The sequence below is a fragment of the Auxenochlorella protothecoides genome (assembly GCF_000733215.1).
Source record: "Auxenochlorella protothecoides strain 0710 unplaced genomic scaffold scaffold126, whole genome shotgun sequence".
NCBI lineage: Eukaryota > Viridiplantae > Chlorophyta > Trebouxiophyceae > Chlorellales > Chlorellaceae > Auxenochlorella > Auxenochlorella protothecoides.
Genome location: NW_011934319.1, coordinates 131,253 through 150,395, shown reverse-complemented (window position 1 = coordinate 150,395; position 19,143 = coordinate 131,253). Strand labels below are relative to the sequence as shown.

General features: G+C 63.7%; 3 protein-coding genes across 3 annotated transcripts; 1 reads left to right on the top strand and 2 right to left on the bottom strand.

Moving 5' to 3' along the window:
* Positions 1–223: 223 nt before the first annotated feature.
* F751_1304 (Protein PHYLLO, chloroplastic) lies at positions 224–3,480 on the bottom strand (the record flags this gene model as incomplete). The annotated part of the gene is made up of 7 exons (XM_011401796.1): positions 224–587; positions 764–896; positions 1,055–1,384; positions 1,517–1,795; positions 1,978–2,107; positions 2,212–2,508; positions 2,662–3,480. 7 exons carry the CDS (start codon positions 3,478–3,480, stop codon positions 224–226), a joined length of 2,352 nt encoding a protein of 783 aa, XP_011400098.1.
* A 202-nt stretch (positions 3,481–3,682) lies between these two features.
* Positions 3,683–8,744, bottom strand: F751_1303 (Protein PHYLLO, chloroplastic; the record flags this gene model as incomplete). The annotated part of the gene is made up of 13 exons (XM_011401795.1): positions 3,683–3,876; positions 4,005–4,097; positions 4,249–4,942; positions 5,136–5,479; positions 5,805–5,933; positions 6,047–6,131; positions 6,217–6,559; positions 6,723–6,889; positions 7,008–7,102; positions 7,276–7,549; positions 7,654–7,839; positions 8,062–8,068; positions 8,209–8,744. The coding sequence occupies 13 exons, from the start codon at positions 8,742–8,744 to the stop codon at positions 3,683–3,685; spliced, it is 3,147 nt and encodes a 1,048-aa protein (XP_011400097.1).
* An 881-nt stretch (positions 8,745–9,625) lies between these two features.
* Positions 9,626–18,912, top strand: F751_1302 (DNA topoisomerase 2; the record flags this gene model as incomplete). The annotated part of the gene is made up of 31 exons (XM_011401794.1): positions 9,626–9,676; positions 9,759–10,049; positions 10,193–10,330; positions 10,491–10,595; positions 10,787–10,887; positions 11,049–11,139; positions 11,282–11,353; positions 11,531–11,725; positions 11,873–11,956; positions 12,122–12,299; positions 12,507–12,657; positions 12,886–12,985; positions 13,189–13,269; positions 13,428–13,517; positions 13,667–13,850; positions 13,948–14,090; positions 14,305–14,430; positions 14,603–14,735; positions 14,824–14,897; positions 15,076–15,158; positions 15,328–15,424; positions 15,566–15,652; positions 15,884–16,309; positions 16,561–16,849; positions 17,045–17,133; positions 17,260–17,343; positions 17,443–17,518; positions 18,273–18,334; positions 18,471–18,578; positions 18,721–18,762; positions 18,844–18,912. 31 exons carry the CDS (start codon positions 9,626–9,628, stop codon positions 18,910–18,912), a joined length of 3,900 nt encoding a protein of 1,299 aa, XP_011400096.1.
* Between the last annotated feature and the right edge of the window lie 231 nt (positions 18,913–19,143).

Below are 19,143 nucleotides of genomic sequence, written 5' to 3'. Positions count from 1 at the left end.
CTTGCACATGCATCCATTCTTTCTTGCAGCCTGAGAAGGCAATACCAGTATTCTTTTGGGCAAGCAGATTCTGCCGCCGATCACACCCTCACTTTCATTAAGACCTGTAACGCATTACCCCGCCTTGGTAGCAAGGGGCAGTCGCGGATCGCCAGGGGTGTGTGACTGCGCAGACTGCAACTGTAGATCTAGTTGTAATGCTCTGTTATAGCAGACCCTGTCATCACTCCAGCGGTCTCAGGGTTTGCTGGGTGCACTCCAGACCCTTCAGCCAGGCCTCAATGGCGCCGGCCAGCTCAAGCGGGCGCTCGAGATGCACAGCATGCCCAGCGCTCAGGATCGTGGCAGCCTGCACGCCGATGCCGCTCGTTCCGGCGGGCTGGCACCGCTGCAGCATGGCCTGCTGTAGGCCCACGAACTTCTCGTCCTCTTCTCCAGTGATCAGGAGAATGGGCATGCGCCGCGAGAGGGCAGGCAGCTCATCCCAGGCGTGGGACGCCCGGCCGGGGGACCAGGCCTCCAGCACATCCGCGAGGGCTGCATGGTCACTCTGCGCGGACGCCCGCCTTGCAACTATACCGGATTGCCTGTGTAGGCAAAGGGGGATGGCACTGATGTGAAAATAATGTTGAGGGGGAGAGTCTGCCGCCCCATGCAGACAAGCATGGCCAGACATACCCTGATCGCCCGCTTCGGGTGTCATTAAAGGTGCGATTCCTTCCTGGCTCGCTACCCTGCCACAAACAAACCAAGGAGCAAGCACCTGGGGTGCCGGCGCAGCGTTCCCCACATGGGCTGACTGTACCAGTGCTCCAGGAACACTTCAATGGGTGCCTGCCTCATCGTGGTCGCCAGGGCAGCATCCTGGCTTGCACGCTGTGCGCGAGCCAGGGCATCTGCGCGGGCATTGCGGGGGTCGGTCGCGTCTTTGAGCGTGCAGAGGGTTTGCCAGCCTGTTGCGCAGTTCCAACCAGGTCATCCCTTTCCATCCGCCATGCACATGCTCCTGGCCTGGACCGACCAGAACCACAGGCCCCCCACCCCAGCGCGTCACCTTCGAGGCCGGGGGAGCCAGACACAAGGACCAGGCGGGAGCAGGCGCCCGGGTGGCGCAGCGCCAGGGTCAAGGCCAGGCGCGCCCCCAGGGAGTAACCGACCAGCGTCACCGGCTGCTGCAGCGTGGCGCACCACCCTGCCACATCTGCTGCTGCCTGCTCCAGGGACGGCGGCACCATGCCCGTGAGCAGGCCAGCACTGCCGTGCCCCGGCAGGTCTGGGGCAAGCACGGTGCGCCTGGTTCCCAGCGAGGCTGCCACGGGGGTCCAGTCCTCAGCCGCCCCCAGGAAGCCGTGCAGCAGGACCAGGGTACCGGCTGCCCCGCCCTCTGACTCGCAGCCATGCCGCAGGACGCGCCGGCAGTGGATGGCGAGGCCTGCGCACCCCTGCAGGTCTGACCCTGTCGCACGCGGTCGCCGATCGCCCTCTGGAGACCTGGCAGACGAAGGAAGATCCCCACCTGGTCGGCTTCCAGGCTCTGCGACGGCCTCGCCCACGTAGCCGTCGGTGCCCAGACCATGCAGTCCCAACATGTCAGGGAACACCTGCACATCCACCGCCCGGGCCAGCTCGCGGAGGAGGGCCAGCCCCTCCCTCGTCTCCATGCACGAGGAAAGCGCGACCTGGAGGCCGAGGCGTGCGGCGGTGCGGGCCAGCTCAAAGGTCGCCTCCGGGCCACCCATCACCCCGGGCTTGAGCACGAGTGCCACCGTCCCCTCCGGCGGGGGGTCAAGGATGCCTGACGAGTGGGGGGGGGCGGGGCGTCAGAAGTTGACAGGGGGCCAGACCAGTTACAAACAGGCTTGCAGACACTCTGCACCTCCTTGTATACCCTGTGCTGTGGCCTCGAGTGATTCCATGTCAACACTGGAATGATCTCCACACATAGCAAGTACACCGAGATCACACCTCTTCTCACACCTTCCTGGGTCACAGACTCGTCCAGTGCGGTGGCAATCCCCGTCGCTCTCCAGAACGACTCCAGGTCCTGCCAGTCCTGCACGGGCTCCTCAATGTATTGGAGCTTTGCCCGCGCGGCAGCCTTCCCAAACTGCGGGTCGTGGAGGCAGGAGGGGGACCTGGGATGAGAAAGTGCATTCCTCCAGCCATGAGGGCAGCGCCCAGAACCCCCACATCCTCCACACAGCCACCCACCTGCACCGCCTGCGGCAGCGACCAGGCGCGATTGGCGTCGGCACGTAGCACGACCTCGCTGCCGACCGCAGACCGCACGCCACAGACCACCGCCGCATCGAGCTCGGGGTTGGCCCTGCGTCCCACTTTGATCTTGATGGCGCGCCAGCCCTGGAGCACGAGTTTTTTGGCAGCTTCTGCCGCCTTGGCCACCGTCTGCTCGCCGCAGTCCAGCAGGGCGTTGTTGGGCAGGGGTCCCGAGAGATGAGGGCCTGCCAACTCCGCGCACAGCAGCTGGCTCAGCGTCTGCTGGCCCTCCTGCCAAATGATGGGTGCGAGGTTGGTGAGGGGGTTGATAAGGTGGGGAACAGATCAAACAAGTAATGGTATGGACCTGCAGGAGTCTACTTCGGACAGCATGCTCTCCGTCCAACACAATAAACCACCCAGGAACCCTCTCCCTGGCCTCACCTGCGCCAGGGCACCCAGGAGCGCAAATTCCAGGGCGCAGCGCACGGAGGGGTGCAGCGTGCGCGGCAGGACGCCCACCTCTCGCTCGAGCCAGTCCGCCACCCTGCCGCCCAGCCTGGCCAGAGTCTGGGGCATGCCCACGCCAGGCAGGAGGGCACAGAGCCCCGCGAGCTGGGCCTCGCTTTCCTCCAGGCTCTCAGCATGCACGCCTGCCAGCGGCGCCGCCTCGCCCATCCCGCACGCGCCGCTGCTCAGACGCAAGTGCAGACGCAGTACCCTTCGACAGTCCTGTGGCGCCCCTCCCCGCACAGGCAGCGGTTGACTGAGCGGGGCCGAGCACCGCTCGTACCAGGCTTGGGCAATGACGGCGCGGCCCAGGCTGGGAACATGCCTACCCTCTCCCACCGCCCCGTTGGTGGCCGGCGCCATGGACTGCACATCCCCCATGCGCCGCCGTCGCACCTCCGCACCCCACACGCCCTCCGCCAGCTTGGCCGCCGCGGCCGTCGTCGCGCGGTGCCAGTCCAGGTTGCCGGCGGGGTCCACGGCCACCTCCACGACGCTGTGGGTGTGGGAGGCCCAGGCGGCTCGCAGTGCGGCGCGCAGGGCCTGGGTGCCGTCGGCCAGACCCAGGCGCAGGTGCGGCACGCCGTGCGCTCGGCAGAGCCCACCCAGCTCGACGGCCTGCGGCGTGGTCCAGCCGTCGCTCAGCGTCTGCGCCGGCACCTGCCCCGCGATGGGGAGGGAAGAAAAGATGCCGCCGCCGCCGTTGTTGATCACCACCACCGTCAGCGGCGAGCGGGCGGGGCCTGCAAACATTTGTCGGTGAGCAAGTGTGGCTCGTGGACGAGGGTGGGTTTTCACTGCCAAAACCTTGTGCTCAACTCGTGGCTGGGTCTGTGTGGCAGATGGATCCAGCATGCACCCCAAAGTAGGGCGACTTGCAGTCATGGACACCGTCAGGCCCAATCCCAAGAAGACAATGCAAGCAGGTCAGCCAGTCACCTCCATGACATGTGCATCAAGCCCTGTCCCAGGTCTCCTTGCCTGATCGCAGCAGCATGAGGCCGTTGGTGTCGTGCAGAAAAGAAAGGTCGCCCACGACCAGGGTGGTGGGCATGCCCAGTCCACTGGCAAACCCCGCCGCCGAGGACAGCACGCCGTCGATGCCGCTGGCGCCGCGGTTGGCGCCCACCGGGCACCCCAGGCTGGGCACTGATGGGGGAAGGGAAGGCAGGAGGGGGGGGTGTCCGGTGGATGAGGCTACAGCACCCCATCAAGAGCAGGCTGCGGAGGTGACACCGACCCACACGGACGGCTCAAACCCACTCTCCCCCACCCACCTTGCCCCTGCGTGCACCCGCTCAATGCCAGGCCGTCGGCAAACATGTCCATGTCACGGATGGGCATGCTGTTCCCAATGTATAACGCGTGGCCTGGGTGGGGTGATCGGGGTTGGGGACCGGGTGCGTCTGCGCTTGCATCGACCCTGGCAATATGTCGGGAATGGGAACTGTTCCTGGTCTGCAACTCCAAGACCGTTCCTCCTCCCAACTTCCCCCCGGGACTTCCCCCACCAGTGCCCACCTCTGGGCAGGCTGGAGGCCAGGCACGCGGCGATGTGGGCCTCGCCGTACGGCGCGCTGTTCAAGCGCTGCCTCACCAGGAACCCCACCTCGCGGTCCATCGTCCGCCAGAGCTCCAAGTACGGACTGGTGAATGGGGCTGCCGCGGCTCCCTCGACCAGCACCCCTGCTTCACGCAGCAGGCGCTCCAGGGCGCCCAGCGGCAGCCGCACCCGCCCTGCAAGGCAGCCATGCTCATCAAAGGAGTGCGGGCTGGCATCCACCACCCACCACGCTGCACTGTCATTACCGGCGCTGCTCCCCCGCGCGCTGCTGGCGGCCAGGAAGGCTGAGATCCGCTTGGACGTCAGCCGGCCACCCAGTTGCAACACCACGTCGGGACGGAGAGCGGTGCACATGCCCGGATCCTGCGCAGCCAGAATGTTGTCGCCGCAGGCGATCAGCCCTTCCGGCACTCCAGTGGCCCCCACTCTCAGGCCCGACAGCACGTCGGCCAGCAGGGGCCAGCGCAGCGCTCGCGAGACGGCCAGGGCGGCCGCGCGGTCCTCGGGCGCGCGCAGCTCCCCGGCTACTAGCAGGCCGCGGGTCGCGGTGGACAGGGCGGCGAGGAGGGAGTGCGGGAGGCGCGAGGCGCAGGCGGCGGCCTCCAGCTGCACACTCCACGGCCGGGAGGAGGTCGCCCAGTCCCCCAGGCCCTGTACATTGGACAGGGTGAGTTGTTTATATCAGTACTGTTACTTCTGAGCCCTGCTCGTGCTCGTATATTCAACAATCCTCGGCATTCCTCTCAAAGCAAACAGCCAGTAACCTCCAGCGGCCCACGTCCCTGCAGATATTGCACGCTTACAGTCACCCCCAGTCCCATGCCAAAGTACCAACACAACTCACCTCCAGCCACGCCGTGCTTTCCCAGGGTTCGGGCACCGGGCCCAGTGGCTCGCGCAACTGGACATTGAGGTGCACTGGGCCCGCCCCCGCCGCAGCAACCGCCCGATCCAGCGACCCCAGCAGGTGCTGCGGCGGCATGGCCGAGCTGGGGGGCGCCAGGTCCGCCTGCCAGCAGACGTAGGAGGAGAAGATGCCGGGCTGGTGGATGGTCTGGTTGGCCCCGGAGCCCCGCACCTCCGCCGGCCTGTCTGCCGTGAGGATGATCAGCGGGGTGCCGGACTGCCAGCCCTCGACCGCGGCCGGGAGCAGGTTTGCCACCGCCGTCCCAGACGTCGTCAGGATGACTGGGAGGTATAAAGGAGAGGAGGTTGGGGTGGGGTGAGAGGAGATGAAGGTGTCAGACAGGTGTCCGGGCGTCAGGACTATGGGATGATTTCATGATCAGGGAAAATGAAGCAGTATGAAAGGAAATGGATCGCTGTGTATGTTGCAGTAATGTGGTTCACTGGGTGTAAAGGGAATCGCCTGATTAAAAGATACCCAGGAACGCTACAATATCAAGCAGAAGACTCGAAGGCTGGACAGCTCTACTATGCACTCTCAAGAGCCAGCCTTCACGGCTGCACATCCTCAACCCACTCCCTCCAAAATCCTCAAAGGCTTGCCCACCTGCTGGCGCTGCCCCTGACCGCCCGTGACCCAGTGCCCAGAAGGCCAGGCTGCGCTCATCCATCCCCGACACCAGCTGGACCCGGGGATGCTGGGCGGCAGCCAGTGTGAGTGGGGAGCTCCGAGACCCTGTTGGAAGGAAAGAGAGGAACGCAAGTTCGGGTTTTGGGTTTTTATGCCTCCTCGTTCTCATGCCGCGCATGCAACCAGTTCATGAGCAGTGTAGTCCACCCCATGCCTACCCGGAGCGATACAGAATGTGGAGCATCCCAGCCTGCAGAGCTCCTCCACCAAGATCCTGGCGTAGGCCGCATTCAGGTTGGGCGCCTGAGGTATGCCGGAGGAGGAGAGAAGAAGTTGAGGCGAGCAGGTATGGACAGGGAGGCGTTGGAGCAGATTCTGAAGTCCTTACCCCCCATTGGCTCCCCCGTTTCCTTGCCTGCTGAAGTGCCGGAACGGGGGTCAGCAGCCGGTCCAGGGCCGCCACTTTGAGATCAAGTTCGGCCCACTCCAGGGACGCCTTGGAGCCAGGGACGATGCCCACGCCGGCATACAGCGCCACCCGCATCGCTGTCGGGCCCAGGGCCTGCACGCCAGGAAATTCTGGCGCTTGAACCTCGGGGACAAAGAGGGCGGAGCGGATGGCCACCGCAAACTCGGCGCCCTGTCCCCCCAGCCAGCCAAACGGGCCAGAGTAGAATCCTCGATCAAAGGGCTCCAGCGAGGAGAGCATGTCCCTGGACGCCTCCCTGGGTCTGCGCATGAGAGGGGGGAGGTGGGCATCCATACTGGAACAGCTGTGTTGGCTGTGAACAGGGCGGCCTACAGTACAGAACCGCAAAGCAACCTGCCGCATCAATGATAAAAGGTGAGCCATAGCGGTGCTCTCTCCCTGCAAGCTTGCACCAAGCCACCCACCTTCCACACACGGCTGGGGTGGGGTGGAGGGCGGCGAGCAAGTCTGCATCCGTGGCAGCCGGCAGCAGGGTGCCCGACAGCTGGCCGTACAGGTGCTGCAGCGACTCCTGCTTCAGCACCGTCTTCCTCACGTCCACACGCACGGTGGCGCAGATGCCGCGCAAGGCCTGCAATGCCGTGTGCGGGGGTTCGATTGATGGCAGTTCGACCCAGGGTGTTGCGGACTCCCCTGGCGGTTGAGGCCCAAATCCCCCCCCTCCCTCCCCCAACACACACTGGACCCACTTCGTACACCCAATCCCGGACGATGGTGAACTCGGCGTGCTCCTTCTTGGACTGCAGGAGGTCCAGGGCCAGCCAGAAATCGTTCTCCACACTCCCTGGAGGAGGTGATGACGGGAGGGCTGAGAGGAGAGGTGTGATGCAGCGGGGGCTTGCCACACCTGGCAACAGAGTGCGACATGCCAAGGCTGTTACCTGGAATCTGAAGGGGTGCGGCCTGCAAGGCTGCCACCCTCCCCAGCCCCAGACCACTCAGCCAGGCCCAGCTCACCCCCGCCACGGGCCCTCGTGCCGGCCACGGCCTCCGAGGCCACGCTGCGGCCGCTGCGGCTGTACAGCCGCTCAGGCGTGCAAGACAGGAAGGCCTCCCCGCCTTCCAGTTCTAGGAACAGGGCGTAGGCCCGTGGGTTGCGGGCCTGCAGGGAGGCTAGCAGGGCCAGCGGGTCGGCGCCGCCGGACAGGCGCAGCTCGGAGCGCCGCGCCAGCACGACCTTGGAAAGTGCGGCGGCGCCGCAGTCGGGGTCTCGGGTGCCGCAGTCCCCTCCCTGTGTGAGTTGCACGATTTTATGGTGTGGGTGAGGTCCTGGCATGGCGTGAACAGTGATGGGGGGTTCGAGAAAACCCTTCCCGTCGTCAACATCTGCCGCACCGTCGCGGGAGCGCCGAGTGCAGGAGTACCCTCCAGCGCCTCTAGAAGATCGTCCAGCCCCTGCTGCCCCCCCGCGATGTAGTTCTCCAGGGCCGTGCCGGGGTCGAGCAGGGAGGGCGTGCAGGGCGCCGCCTCCCCCTCTGCGCTTTCCTCGTCCAGTAGCTCCTGGGCCAGGGTGACCGCCGCCTCCCACTCGGCGCGGCGGGGGGAGTGCGACACGGCGCCGCGCCCGCCGGCAAAGGCGGCCAGGGAGGGCGGCGCCGCCGCGCCGCGCACGTCACGCAGCGTGGTCAGCGCGGTCGCCAGCGCCGCGCCGGCGTCCGTCGCGCTGGGGCCCGCGCCCGGCGCTGCCTTGGAGTCCCAGCACGCCGTGCAGGCCAGGAGGAGCGCGCCGCCGACGTCCGTCACCTCCACGCTGCGCGAGGAAGGTGCGGCGGGGTCAACTGGAGGTGTTGGCACTGGGTCACGCACGGCCCCCCACCCACCCAGATGCCACACATACCAGAGACACACCGGTTTCACAATGCAGAACGACAGGAGGCCCCTCCCTCGGACCTGGGGATGAGGAAGGTGAAGGTCCCGAAGGCTGCCCACTCCGGGCTGAGGCCACGCTGGGCGTCAAAGCGCGAGCCGCCCAGGGCCCTGACCCGGGGCGCGGCGGCGGAGGTGAAGCGCTGCATGCCGTGCAGCCTGGCGGCGTCCAGGGCCTCCCCCGGCGCCCCGCGCCAGAGGGCCGCCGCCCCCACCCCAGCCACCGCGCCCGCGCCCTCCTCGCAGGCGGCGGCCGCCGCGCCCGCGGAATCGGGGCCGGGGGACAGGCGCGGCGAGAAGTAGAGCGTGGGGGCCGGCCGGCTCGGTGCAGCGGCCCCCGAAGTCCCGGCGCGCTGCGCCTGCAGCCAGGCCAGCGCCGAATGGGTTCGAGGGACCTGGGCCTCACAGCGTATGAGGGCGGCGGGGAGCCCGGCCCTGGCCGCCACCGCCGCGTCGAGCGCCTTCTCCACCTGCTCCTTGCCTGCGGCAAGGTCCTTGCAGGGGGGCAGCGTCTGGCAGTGGACGTGCACAGGCGGGGGCGGGGGGCTGGGTGCTGGCATCGGCTGGGGTGCCTCGGCGGGGTCCGAGCTCGGCGGCCCTCGGGAGGGGTGTGGGGCCACGGCTTCGTACAGGCTGGAGGAAGCAGGGCTCGCCTGGCTTGTGATGGGTCTGCAAGGAGCCCTGTACTGGGCTGAGCGATGGCTACGCTGGCACCTGCAGGGGTAGGGTGTCCATGGGAGGGATCGGCACCGGGCCAGGAATTTGTGGCGCATGCGGACCTGTGGTCCCACGGCACTCCTAGCCCCTGCTCACCTCCGAGCATTGTGGTGCAGCAGGTGAGCGTCTGGACCCTCAGCCAGGCGTGTGTGGCCTGGCTGCAGGCCTCGGGCCGGGCTGAACCCCGCTGGTCCGGGGCTCGACCTGCATGGTGGCTCGACGACAGAGTAAGTCCGGCGGGTGGATAAATATTACCAGGAGGTGATTGATTAATTGCATCAAGGACACATGATACCAGCCAGCTCCACCACGCAGGCTCCGAAGCTCTTGCATGGCAATCCTGGTGCCACAACCCTGCCGCACATTATTGGGTCGGTCCGGCACCAATCTGCGAGATCACTTCATGCCGGCCGAATCACGGGTTTCCCTAAATATTCACAAGTTCATTCTAGACATTATGCTAGATTTGCATGCACCGAATATCGCGGCATGGCATGGTCCTCCTCCATGGCACCGCGGCTCAGGCAATAACGCCATCAAGAGGATTGAGTGTGATGCTGGCGGGAAATTTCGAGAGGTTCAACATGACGCTCGACAGCTCCCCACATCCGAGGGCGACGATGTGGTCCGGTGCCGCCGAGAGTACTGCTGGACACATGGCGATGATGCTTTGAGGGAGCACTCGGTCTCGCGAACACCTGGGTTGAGTTTTGGAAGTGATCCGATGGAGGCCGGCTACTCCGAGAACACGTCGCTGAATGTCAGCAGCGCAGCGGTAAGTGATGCTGATGCTGATGGATTGGATTAAATAATAGGGATGTATGTCTCGACAGGCTCTGTAATGACCCGCCGCGCAGGGACCCTCCAAGGCGACGGCCACCAGCAAGGCCAGCAAGAAGAAGACCATCGAGCAGACATACCAGAAGCTGACACAGCTAGAGCATGTGCTGCTGCGCCCGGACACCTACATCGGCAGCACTCAGCGCCAGCAGCAGCAGCTGTGGGTGCACGATGGGGAGAGGCTGGTAAACCGTGCAATCCAGGTGTCCCCCGGGCTGTACAAGATCTTTGACGAGATCCTGGTGAACGCCGCGGACAACAAGATCCGCGACCCGACCATGAGCACCCTGCGAGTGGACGTGGATGAGGTATGAGGTATTGGAAGCCCTCAAGGCAGGGTCAAGAGTTGCCATGCCGATCCGGGCAGTGCAGAGACCCTGCTCTGCTGGTGACTGCTCTGCGCCACCGCCCAGCTGGAAGTCACCTCTGGCACCTGCCTCCACCCTGTCAGCTGAACGGCAGCATCAAGGTGTACAATGATGGCGCGGGCGTGCCTGTGGAGGTGCACAAGGAGCACGGCGTGCATGTCCCCGAGCTCATCTTCGGGCACCTGCTGACCTCTTCCAACTACGATGACAAGGAGAAGAAGGTGAGGTCGAAGTGCAGTGGGACGTTGTTGAGCATCTGTGGATCTCCTGGCATGCAAAGAAAGTAGGATCCAATAGGAATGCCCTTAGTTGGCGTCAAGGGTGCCTCCATTCGCTGCCAGCCAATACCCCAAACCATCCACCCTCGTTGCCATCATTCAGGTGACGGGTGGCCGCAATGGATATGGCGCCAAGCTGGCCAACATTTTCTCTAAAGAGTTCATCGTGGAGACATGCGATGGTGCTCGCAAGCGGCGCTACAAGCAGGTCTGTAGCATCACAGGGAAGGTTGGGATGTGAAGTTATCTGTGGATGGCATCCTGGTGGACTCGAGAAGTGCTGGAGACTGAGCAGAGGTTGGTCCATCCCAACAGATTGATTCGGTTCTACTCCTTCAAGGCCACACCCGCCAGTTATGTGCGCTCACCTCCCCACCTTTGCAACCTCGTCCCGCGTAGGTGTTCAAGAATAACATGTCTGAGAAGGGCGAACCCCAAATCACACCATGCTCATCCAGCGAGAACTGGACTTGCATCACCTTTAAGCCTGACCTGGAGAGGTAGATGGCGATGTGCTGAGTTTGCCGGTGGCCGAATGTTGGGAAGTCTGCGAGCAGGCTTGGACCCCCCTTCTCGCAGTCAGCTTGCTCTGCTGTTTCATTCTTCAATTTTCTGTACCAACGACCCGCGTGCTCCACGTCCCATACTTTTCCCACACCAGGTTCCAAATGGCCGCTTTGGAGGAGGACACCATCACTCTCTTCCGCAAGCGTGTATACGACATGGCAGGCGTTCTGGGCAAGACCGTCAAGGTGTGTTTGGTTGAAGCCCAGTCCGCAGTGCTTGAGGCAGGCATGGGTGGGAACAGGCATGCGAAGGGACAAGCAGACCCATCCCAGACGCTTGACCATCCCAGTCGATGTAGGGCTGACACGAATCCTACGTTTCCTGCAGGTGTCTTACAATGGCAAGATGCTGCCTGTCAGGGACTTCTCCGCCTACGTGGACATGTACCTCGGAGACAAGGTGTGCAGGCCATGGGCTCATGCCGGTTGGTGTTCCTGATCGTGGGCATGTGCCAGTAGATGGACTTTTGCAGGGTGCTCTTTGGGCATACATGCCTGTCGGGCATATGCAAACAGTACTCCAGTGATTGCCCACATATTCCTGGCCCCACCCTGTCCCTGGTCCCGTCGCCTGCAGGAGGAGGGTCCACCACGGTTCTACGAGCGCATCAACGACCGCTGGGAGGTGGTAATCGCGCAGTCGGATGGCCAGTTCCAGCAGGTGTCCTTCGTCAACTCCATCTGCACCACCAAGGGCGGCACCCATGTGAACGCCGTGGAGGCACAGGTCACCAAGCACCTGCTGGAGCTTATGGCCAAGAAGCACAAACAGGTCGGTTGAGTGTCATAGATATGGCCTGCTTGCGTGTGCGTATGATGCGGAAAAGTGGGCGGTTGGCAGATCTGGGCACTGGGAATGATGCGTGTGCCTCATGTGCCGACCATCAACAACTGATCTAAATGCCTTCAACACGCGCAGGCCACAGTAAAAGGGCACATGGTGAAGAGCTACCTGTGGGTGTTCGTCAACTGCCTCATCGAAAACCCGGCCTTTGACTCGCAGGTAGGATTGGGAAGGACTCGTTGTTCCCGTATTCGTTTGGGGTTTGTGAGGAAAGGATAACAGCCGTGGCAGGACTATCACCCAGGAAAATGCCAGGTCACATGCTGACAGCTTACGCATGGCACCTTAGAGCAGCACATTCACATCCCCTTTTCCTCTGTGCAGGCCAAGGAGACCATGACCCTCCTAGCCAGCGGCTTTGGTTCCTCCTGCCACCTGTCGGATGGGATCCTGAAGAAGGTCGCCACGAGCGGCGTCGTTGACCAGATCCTGCGTCTGGCATCCTTCAAGGCGGACAAGGAGCTGAAGAAGGGGGATGGAGCCAAGCGCTCCCGTCTCACAGGTGCGGGTGGCAGAGGATGGACTTGGAGTTGAATTGCTGGAGTAGACCCTCGAGCGTGATTAGGGAGCAGAGGTCTTGAAGATCCGATGTCTTCAAACGTCTGGATCAGACCACAGTTTATTGGCTGCTGGGGAGGACGGGATGACATCACAACTGCTCAGCAGGGAAGAGGTTCCCACACATCGACATCCACATTTCCGGCACCAGGCATTCCCAAGCTGGACGACGCCAACGACGCTGGTGGGCGCAATTCGGCGGCGTGCACCCTCATCCTGACCGAGGGAGATTCGGCCAAAACCCTGGCCATCTCGGGGCTCAGTGTTGTCGGCAGAGACAAGTATGGCGTCTTCCCCCTCAGGTAGTGGCATGCTTGGGAGCGGAGGGAGGGGAGCAGACTTCAGAGGCGTTGGGGTCTGTGACCAAAGGACTGTCTCTCTGGGGGGTGCATCCTCCGCCCCAGCTTGGATGGCGGATGCTTGTGGATGAGCAGGACGCTCAAAATGTACAGCTGATCTGCAGACTTTTTGGCCCTACCCTCCTCTCACTATCAATGGGAAAGTCTCCGGTCACCTCTCTACACAACCAGGGGCAAGCTGCTAAACGTGAGGGATGCTGGGACTGCACAGATCACCGGGAATGCAGAGATCCAAAACATCAAGCAGATCCTTGGGCTGCAGCACGGAAAGGTATCTACAGCAAGTGGTGACGGGGGGTAGGATGGGTGAATTGAGGCTTATGTACACCATGGCCTTTGTCCAGCTCAAGGAAAGTCGAGGCTAGAGACGGGTGGCAGGGTGCTGTTCCGGCTCACACCAGCGCCAGCCCAAGGGTCCCCATTAGAACATCAAACTTTTTGTACACTCAACTGCACTTGTCCCATGGCGCACAGGCCTACACTGACGCCAAGAGCCTGCGGTATGGTCACCTTATGATCATGACCGATCAGGATCATGATGGCTCTCACATCAAGGTCCGAGACATTTCAGTGCAATCGCCAGAGACGGGAGGGAAAGGAACTCTTTCATGGGGATCCCAGCGATATAAACCCTAGATTGCGGAGCGGGTGCCATGCTGTTGTCCTCCTCCGGTCTCAGCATTGCCCTCCCTTCCTCCCATCCCCCCCTGCAGGGTCTGATCATGAACTATTTCCACCATTTCTACCCAAGCCTCCTCAAGGTCCCGGGGTTCCTCGTGGAGTTCATCACGCCCATCATCAAGGTGGGCATGGAGTGAGAGCCTGGCGGATGGGTGGGGTGGAGCTTCTGCCCTTGATGTGAACCAACCACTAGGCAATGTGAAATCTCATCCACTCCCAACCAGCGATCCATGCAGTCTACACTGCACCACGCCCCTCACCCTCAACTCAGGCCACTAAGGGCAGCCAGTCCAAGTCATTTTACACTATGCCCGAGTACGAGAGCTGGTGTGAGGAGGGGTCTCGCCGTGGATGGAAAATCAAGTACTACAAGGGTCTGGGTACCTCGACGGCCCAGGAGGCCAAGCAGTACTTTGCGGGCCTGGCGCACCACCGCAAGGAGTTTGTCTGGGAGGGTGAGTGGTGTGGGAGTATGGAGGACACGGTTGCGCTGAAGCTTCATTATTTGCGTGCAAGTGCTCTTAACACGAGCTGCTCCCGTACTTCCCGCAGGCGAGGAGGATGGCACGGCCATCGAGATGGCCTTCTCAAAGAAGAAGGTGGAGGACAGGAAGGACTGGCTGCGCTCCTTTGTCCCCGGCACCTTCCTGGACCACACCGCCGACACCATCTCCTACTCCGACTTTGTGCATAGGGTGAGCAGAGGGCACGTTCAAGATCGGACGAAGGTTGGCACGGCACAAGAACGGCTTCTCAAGAGCAACTGCCGCATGGCTGGCGGCACCTGGAACGATGAATGGATCCCATGGCTGGGAGATGCTCATGGGGAAATGGCACGAACATTGACAACATAAACCACGTCCATGCTCACCTTCCACGTCACACTCTTCCCCCCAACCACCTGCACAGGAGCTCATCCTCTTCTCCAGGGCTGACCTGGAGCGCTCCATCCCCTGCATGGTGGATGGCCTCAAGCCCGGCCAGCGCAAGATCCTCTACGCCTGCTTCAAGCGTAACCTGAAATCCGACATCAAGGTGCGGAGGGTTGACGCGGGTTTGAACTGCTTGGCTGTGATGTCACATGACCCTGCAACCCACTCTGTGCCCTGGACTCCGCCTGCGTGGCATGGCACTTCCCATCTTCGTGCTCAGTTTGTCACACAGACTCCTCCAACCACCCTTGCCCCCTCCCCTCCCTCCCTGGCAGGTGGCCCAACTCGCGGGCTACGTCGCCGAGCACTCGGCCTACCACCACGGAGAGGCCTCATTGCAGGGCACCATCGTGGGCCTGGCCCAGGATTTCATCGGCTCCAACAACATCAACCTGCTTGTGCCCCAGGGTGGGTGAGGGGTTGCTTCACTGCACAGCATCCCCCCAGTCCCTGCCCCAGGCTGGTCGTCTCACCACCCTTGCCAGCCCCTCCCCAGGTCAATTCGGTACTCGGCTCCAGGGTGGTAAGGACGCTGCCAGCGCTCGATACATCTTCACCCGTCTGGCCCCTGTGAGTAGATCTAGTTTGATGAGGAAAGGGGAAAGGGGGCAGGAGGATGCATTTGAATGGAACTTGAGGTCCTTGTCATCCATGGACACCCACTGACCACCAGTGAGCGAGCCGCCTGCCCTCGCTTGCCTCTTTCCACCGCCACTCCACAGCCACTCCACCCGCACTCGCCATACAGCTGGCCCGCAGCCTCTTCAACGAGTCGGACGACAGACTCCTGGCCTACCTGAACGAGGAGGGCCAAGGCATCGAGCCGCAATGGTGCGCATCCTGAGATGACGCAAGACTAGTTGTACGGGTGCCGGCCGCTGTGCGGCAAGGCGGTGGCGTTTGGCGCATGCTTATGAAGTATTTGACTTTTGATGAGCCGCATTGGGTCCTGCTACCCTCGCCCACCATCCTGGACCCTACTCCACCCTGACAACACCAGGTATGCTCCCATCCTGCCGATGGTGCTAATCAACGGCGCTGACGGTATCGGGACTGGGTGGTCCACCTCCATCCCCAACTACAACCCGGAGGACATTGTACGTGCAACGATTTGGCTTCTTAGGGCAGCTGTGGTGCTTTGACTGCACCACACCGGGTGCAGGAGAAGAATTGTTGAGACACGATGTCAAACTGGCGCGCCACATCACCTGATCTCATCATGCCCACTGCCCCGCCAGGTGGACAACCTGAGGCGCCTGCTGGAGGGCGAGGAGCCGGTGCCCATGAAGCCCTGGTACCGTGGGTTCACGGGCACCATTGAGGAGGTGAGGTGACATGGCTGGCGTGCACTTGGTGTGTCATGCCCTCGATGCTGACATGAGGAGGAGGTTATCAGTGCGTACATTGCAATGACATCTCTGAGCAAATGAATTGACGATATCGGGGCCGCATCAGGCACCCCCACTCAATTTCATCCTTTCCTCCCCCGACTCTTTATCACCAGCATCTTTCACCCCCTCACCCCCTCCCCCCCCCCAACCCAACTAACCCCGTAGGTCCCCGGCAAGACCAGCGGCAAGTCCTACCAGGTGACAGGCACGATCCGGCAGCTGGACGAGACCACGCTGGAGATCACGGAGCTGCCCATCCGCAAGTGGACCCAGGACTACAAGGAGTTCCTGGAGGAGCTGGTGAAGCCGGAGGACCGCGCGGCGGTGCCCTTCATCACCGACTACCGCGAGCACCACACTGACACCAGCGTGCGGTTCGTGGTGACGCTGACCGAGGCCAAGATGCGCGAGGCGCTGGCCGTGGGCCTGGAGACCAAGTTCAAGCTGACTACCAAGATCTCCTGTGGCAACATGATGCTGTTCAACCCCGACGGCGTCATCCAAAAGTACGACTCGCCGGAGCACATCCTTCGAGACTTCTTCGACCTGCGCCTGGAGTACTACTCCCGCCGCCGCGCAGCCCTGCTCAAGGTTTGCATGTGTGTGTGTGTGTGTGCGGGAGGGGTCCCAGGCGGCGGAAGAGGTGGAGGGGGGGAAGGGGGCTGAGGGGTGATCAAGGTCAGGAAGGAAGGCCATCGGCCAGATCCTTCCAGACGCTGGATCCTCACAAGTGCCCAACAGCGCGGCCGCTTCGGCCAACATGGGGCGGGGCCTGGCTCTCAGCCCGGCTCTGCGCCCAGTGGTTTTGTCCATCTCCACACACAAACCAACCTCCACTACAGGCAGCGGAGGCCGACCTGCTGCGCATCTCCAACAAGGTCCGCTTCATCCTGGCGGTGGTTGGCGGCGAGCTCAAGCTGTCCAACAGAAAGCGCGGCGACATTGAGGCTGAGCTGGAGCGCGAGGGGTACGACCGCCTGCCCTCGGCCAAGAAGGCGCTGGCGGTGGCCGCCACAATGGGAGAGGAGGAGGAGGAGGAGGAGGGCGGCGCGTCGGCAGGCAGCTACGAGTACCTGCTGTCCATGCCCCTGGCCAGTCTGACGCACGAGAAGGTGGAGGCCCTGCAGGAAGGTGGGGAAGAGGAGTTTTGGGGGGATGGCTGTGCACCTTTTCATGGAAACAGGGTGTCTTCAAAGGTGATGTGTGCGGGGCCTGGTTACCCAGGGTGATCAGTGAGAGCATTGGGGCCGTGCATAAAGGAGGAGTAGAGGAGACCTTCACCTCTGCCAATTGCCAGGTTCTCATCCCCTCGCCCGCCTCCCACAGAGACCGAGGAGAACCGGGCCACCGTCGCCCGCCTGCACGCCACCAGCAACCGCGAGATGTGGGCTGCAGACCTCGAGGCCTTTGTCGAGGTGAGCTGCCCTGACAATGTGGGAGGAGAGGGTGGCGCACCGGCCGAGGCGCATTGGCCACCAGCAGCTGGCGGGGGGGGTAGTCGCAACTCTCGACTCCGCCTGCCCTCACCCCCACCCATGCAGCTCTGGAGGGCGCTGATCGACGAGGACACGCGGCGTACAGCCGTGCTGGTCAAGCAGCAGGCCCAGGCCCGCAAAAATTCCAAGGTGCGCCAGCGGTGGGGATGATGTGCTACCGTACTGAGGCTCTGTTCCCGTGTGCAGGCCGAAGAAGCAGGCATCGACATTCCTCCACACCCATCACAGGCGGCCGCCTCCAAATCCAAGAAGAAGGCCAACGTCTGGTCGGAGGACGAGAGCGAGGCGGATGACGAGTCGTCAGGTGGGACTTTGGGCGTTCAGGAGTTACAGCCTGCAGTCTAGCCGGCACCGTCCATCCACCACCCTGCCCTCTTTCTTTACCGTTCCCTTCATATCCCTCCCCCTGACCTCCGTCGCGCCCGCGCCGGCCCCCGCCACAGGCGAGGAGGGCGACAGCGATGCGGAGGCCGCGCCGCGGCGCCCAGCGCCCGCGAAGAAGCCGGCACCGGCCAGGGCCCGGCCCACGCCCACCTCTTCCGTGCTTTCCGGAGCCCCGGCGGCCTCCGGCGCGTCGCTTGCCGGCGACAGCGCCGCCGGCTCGAAGCGCAGCGGCCTGGGCAAGGCAGCGGCGGCTCGCGCGGCGGCGGCGCGCCCCGTGCCGGCACCCAAGCCGGCCTTCCCCAGCCTGCCGGCCGCCCCGCGCCCGGTGGTGGTGGAGGAGGAGGAGATGTCGCTCATGGCGCGCATGGCGGCGCGCATGGGCGACCTGTCGGTCGTCTCCGAGGTCACTGGGGCGGCGGCGGCCGCCAGCACCGGCGGCGCCGCGCCGGGGCCGCGCGCTGCGCCCCCGGCCTCCAAGTGGGGCCAGGGCAGCGCGCTCGCCCCGGCCAGGGCCCCCAGCGCCAGCGTGGTGGTCGTGGAGGACGGGGAGTTTGGCGCGTCCAGCGGCGACGAGGAGGTCAACTCCCCCGCGCCGCGGAAGCAGGCGCCGCGCGCGCGCCGCGCGGGTGGGGCGGCCTCCAACCTGGGGGCCAAGCGCAAGCCCGGGCCCGCAGCCGCCAGGAAGCTGGCCGTGCCGGAGGCCGAGGAGGCGCCCTCCCCCGTGGTCAAGCCCAAGGTGAGAGTGTGTGTGATTGGGTATTGTGTCTCGGGTGTTGAGCCTGGAGGGCATGCTGAATGGGAAGGTATGCGTCTCATGTCGAGATGAGGGACCTGCCCCCCTGTGACGCCCTCCAACCCTTTCCCCCCGCCAGGTCGCACGCATGCGGCCCAGCCCCTTCCACAAGGGATCAGGATTGGGCAAGAGCAGCGCGGGGCCCTCCCCCTTGGCCAAGGGCAAGCCCGCCGCCAAGAAGAAGCAGGTGCGATGGAGAGGACTGTTTGGTGGCCATTTCTCCGTTGGTGGAACACAGGGCCCGAGCCCCTCATCACGGCGGGTGAGGGATGTGTCCAGCGCTCCTCCCTCAGGCATGCAATTTCGCGACTCCGCACCCCCGCTCGCAGGCGAACAGCGAGTCCGAGGCGGAGAGCGAGGACGGCGTGGAGGTGGGCGACTCCCCGGCCGCCGCGCCCCTGGGCCCGAGGGTCGCTGCCCCCCGGCGCCAGGCCGCCGCCAAGGCGACGCAGGCAAAGTACACCGTGGATGACGACAGCAGGTATGAGTTGTTCGTGCTGGAGCGGGGTGGTGATCGCTGACATGGCATGGTATGCAGCCACACAGAGCGACATCAGGCTGGGAGGGTGGGTTTCCACTATCCGCGTTGGATCCATGGCTCCAGAAAGTGATGGTTAAACCTTGCCCGCGCAGCGAGGCCGAGTCTGCTTCTGAGGCCGAATCGGAGGAGTATGTGCCCTCTGACTGACGGGCCTGGAGAGGAGGAGTGAAATGGGTGGGGCCAGGCCCGGGCACCCTGCTGCCCCTTCCCT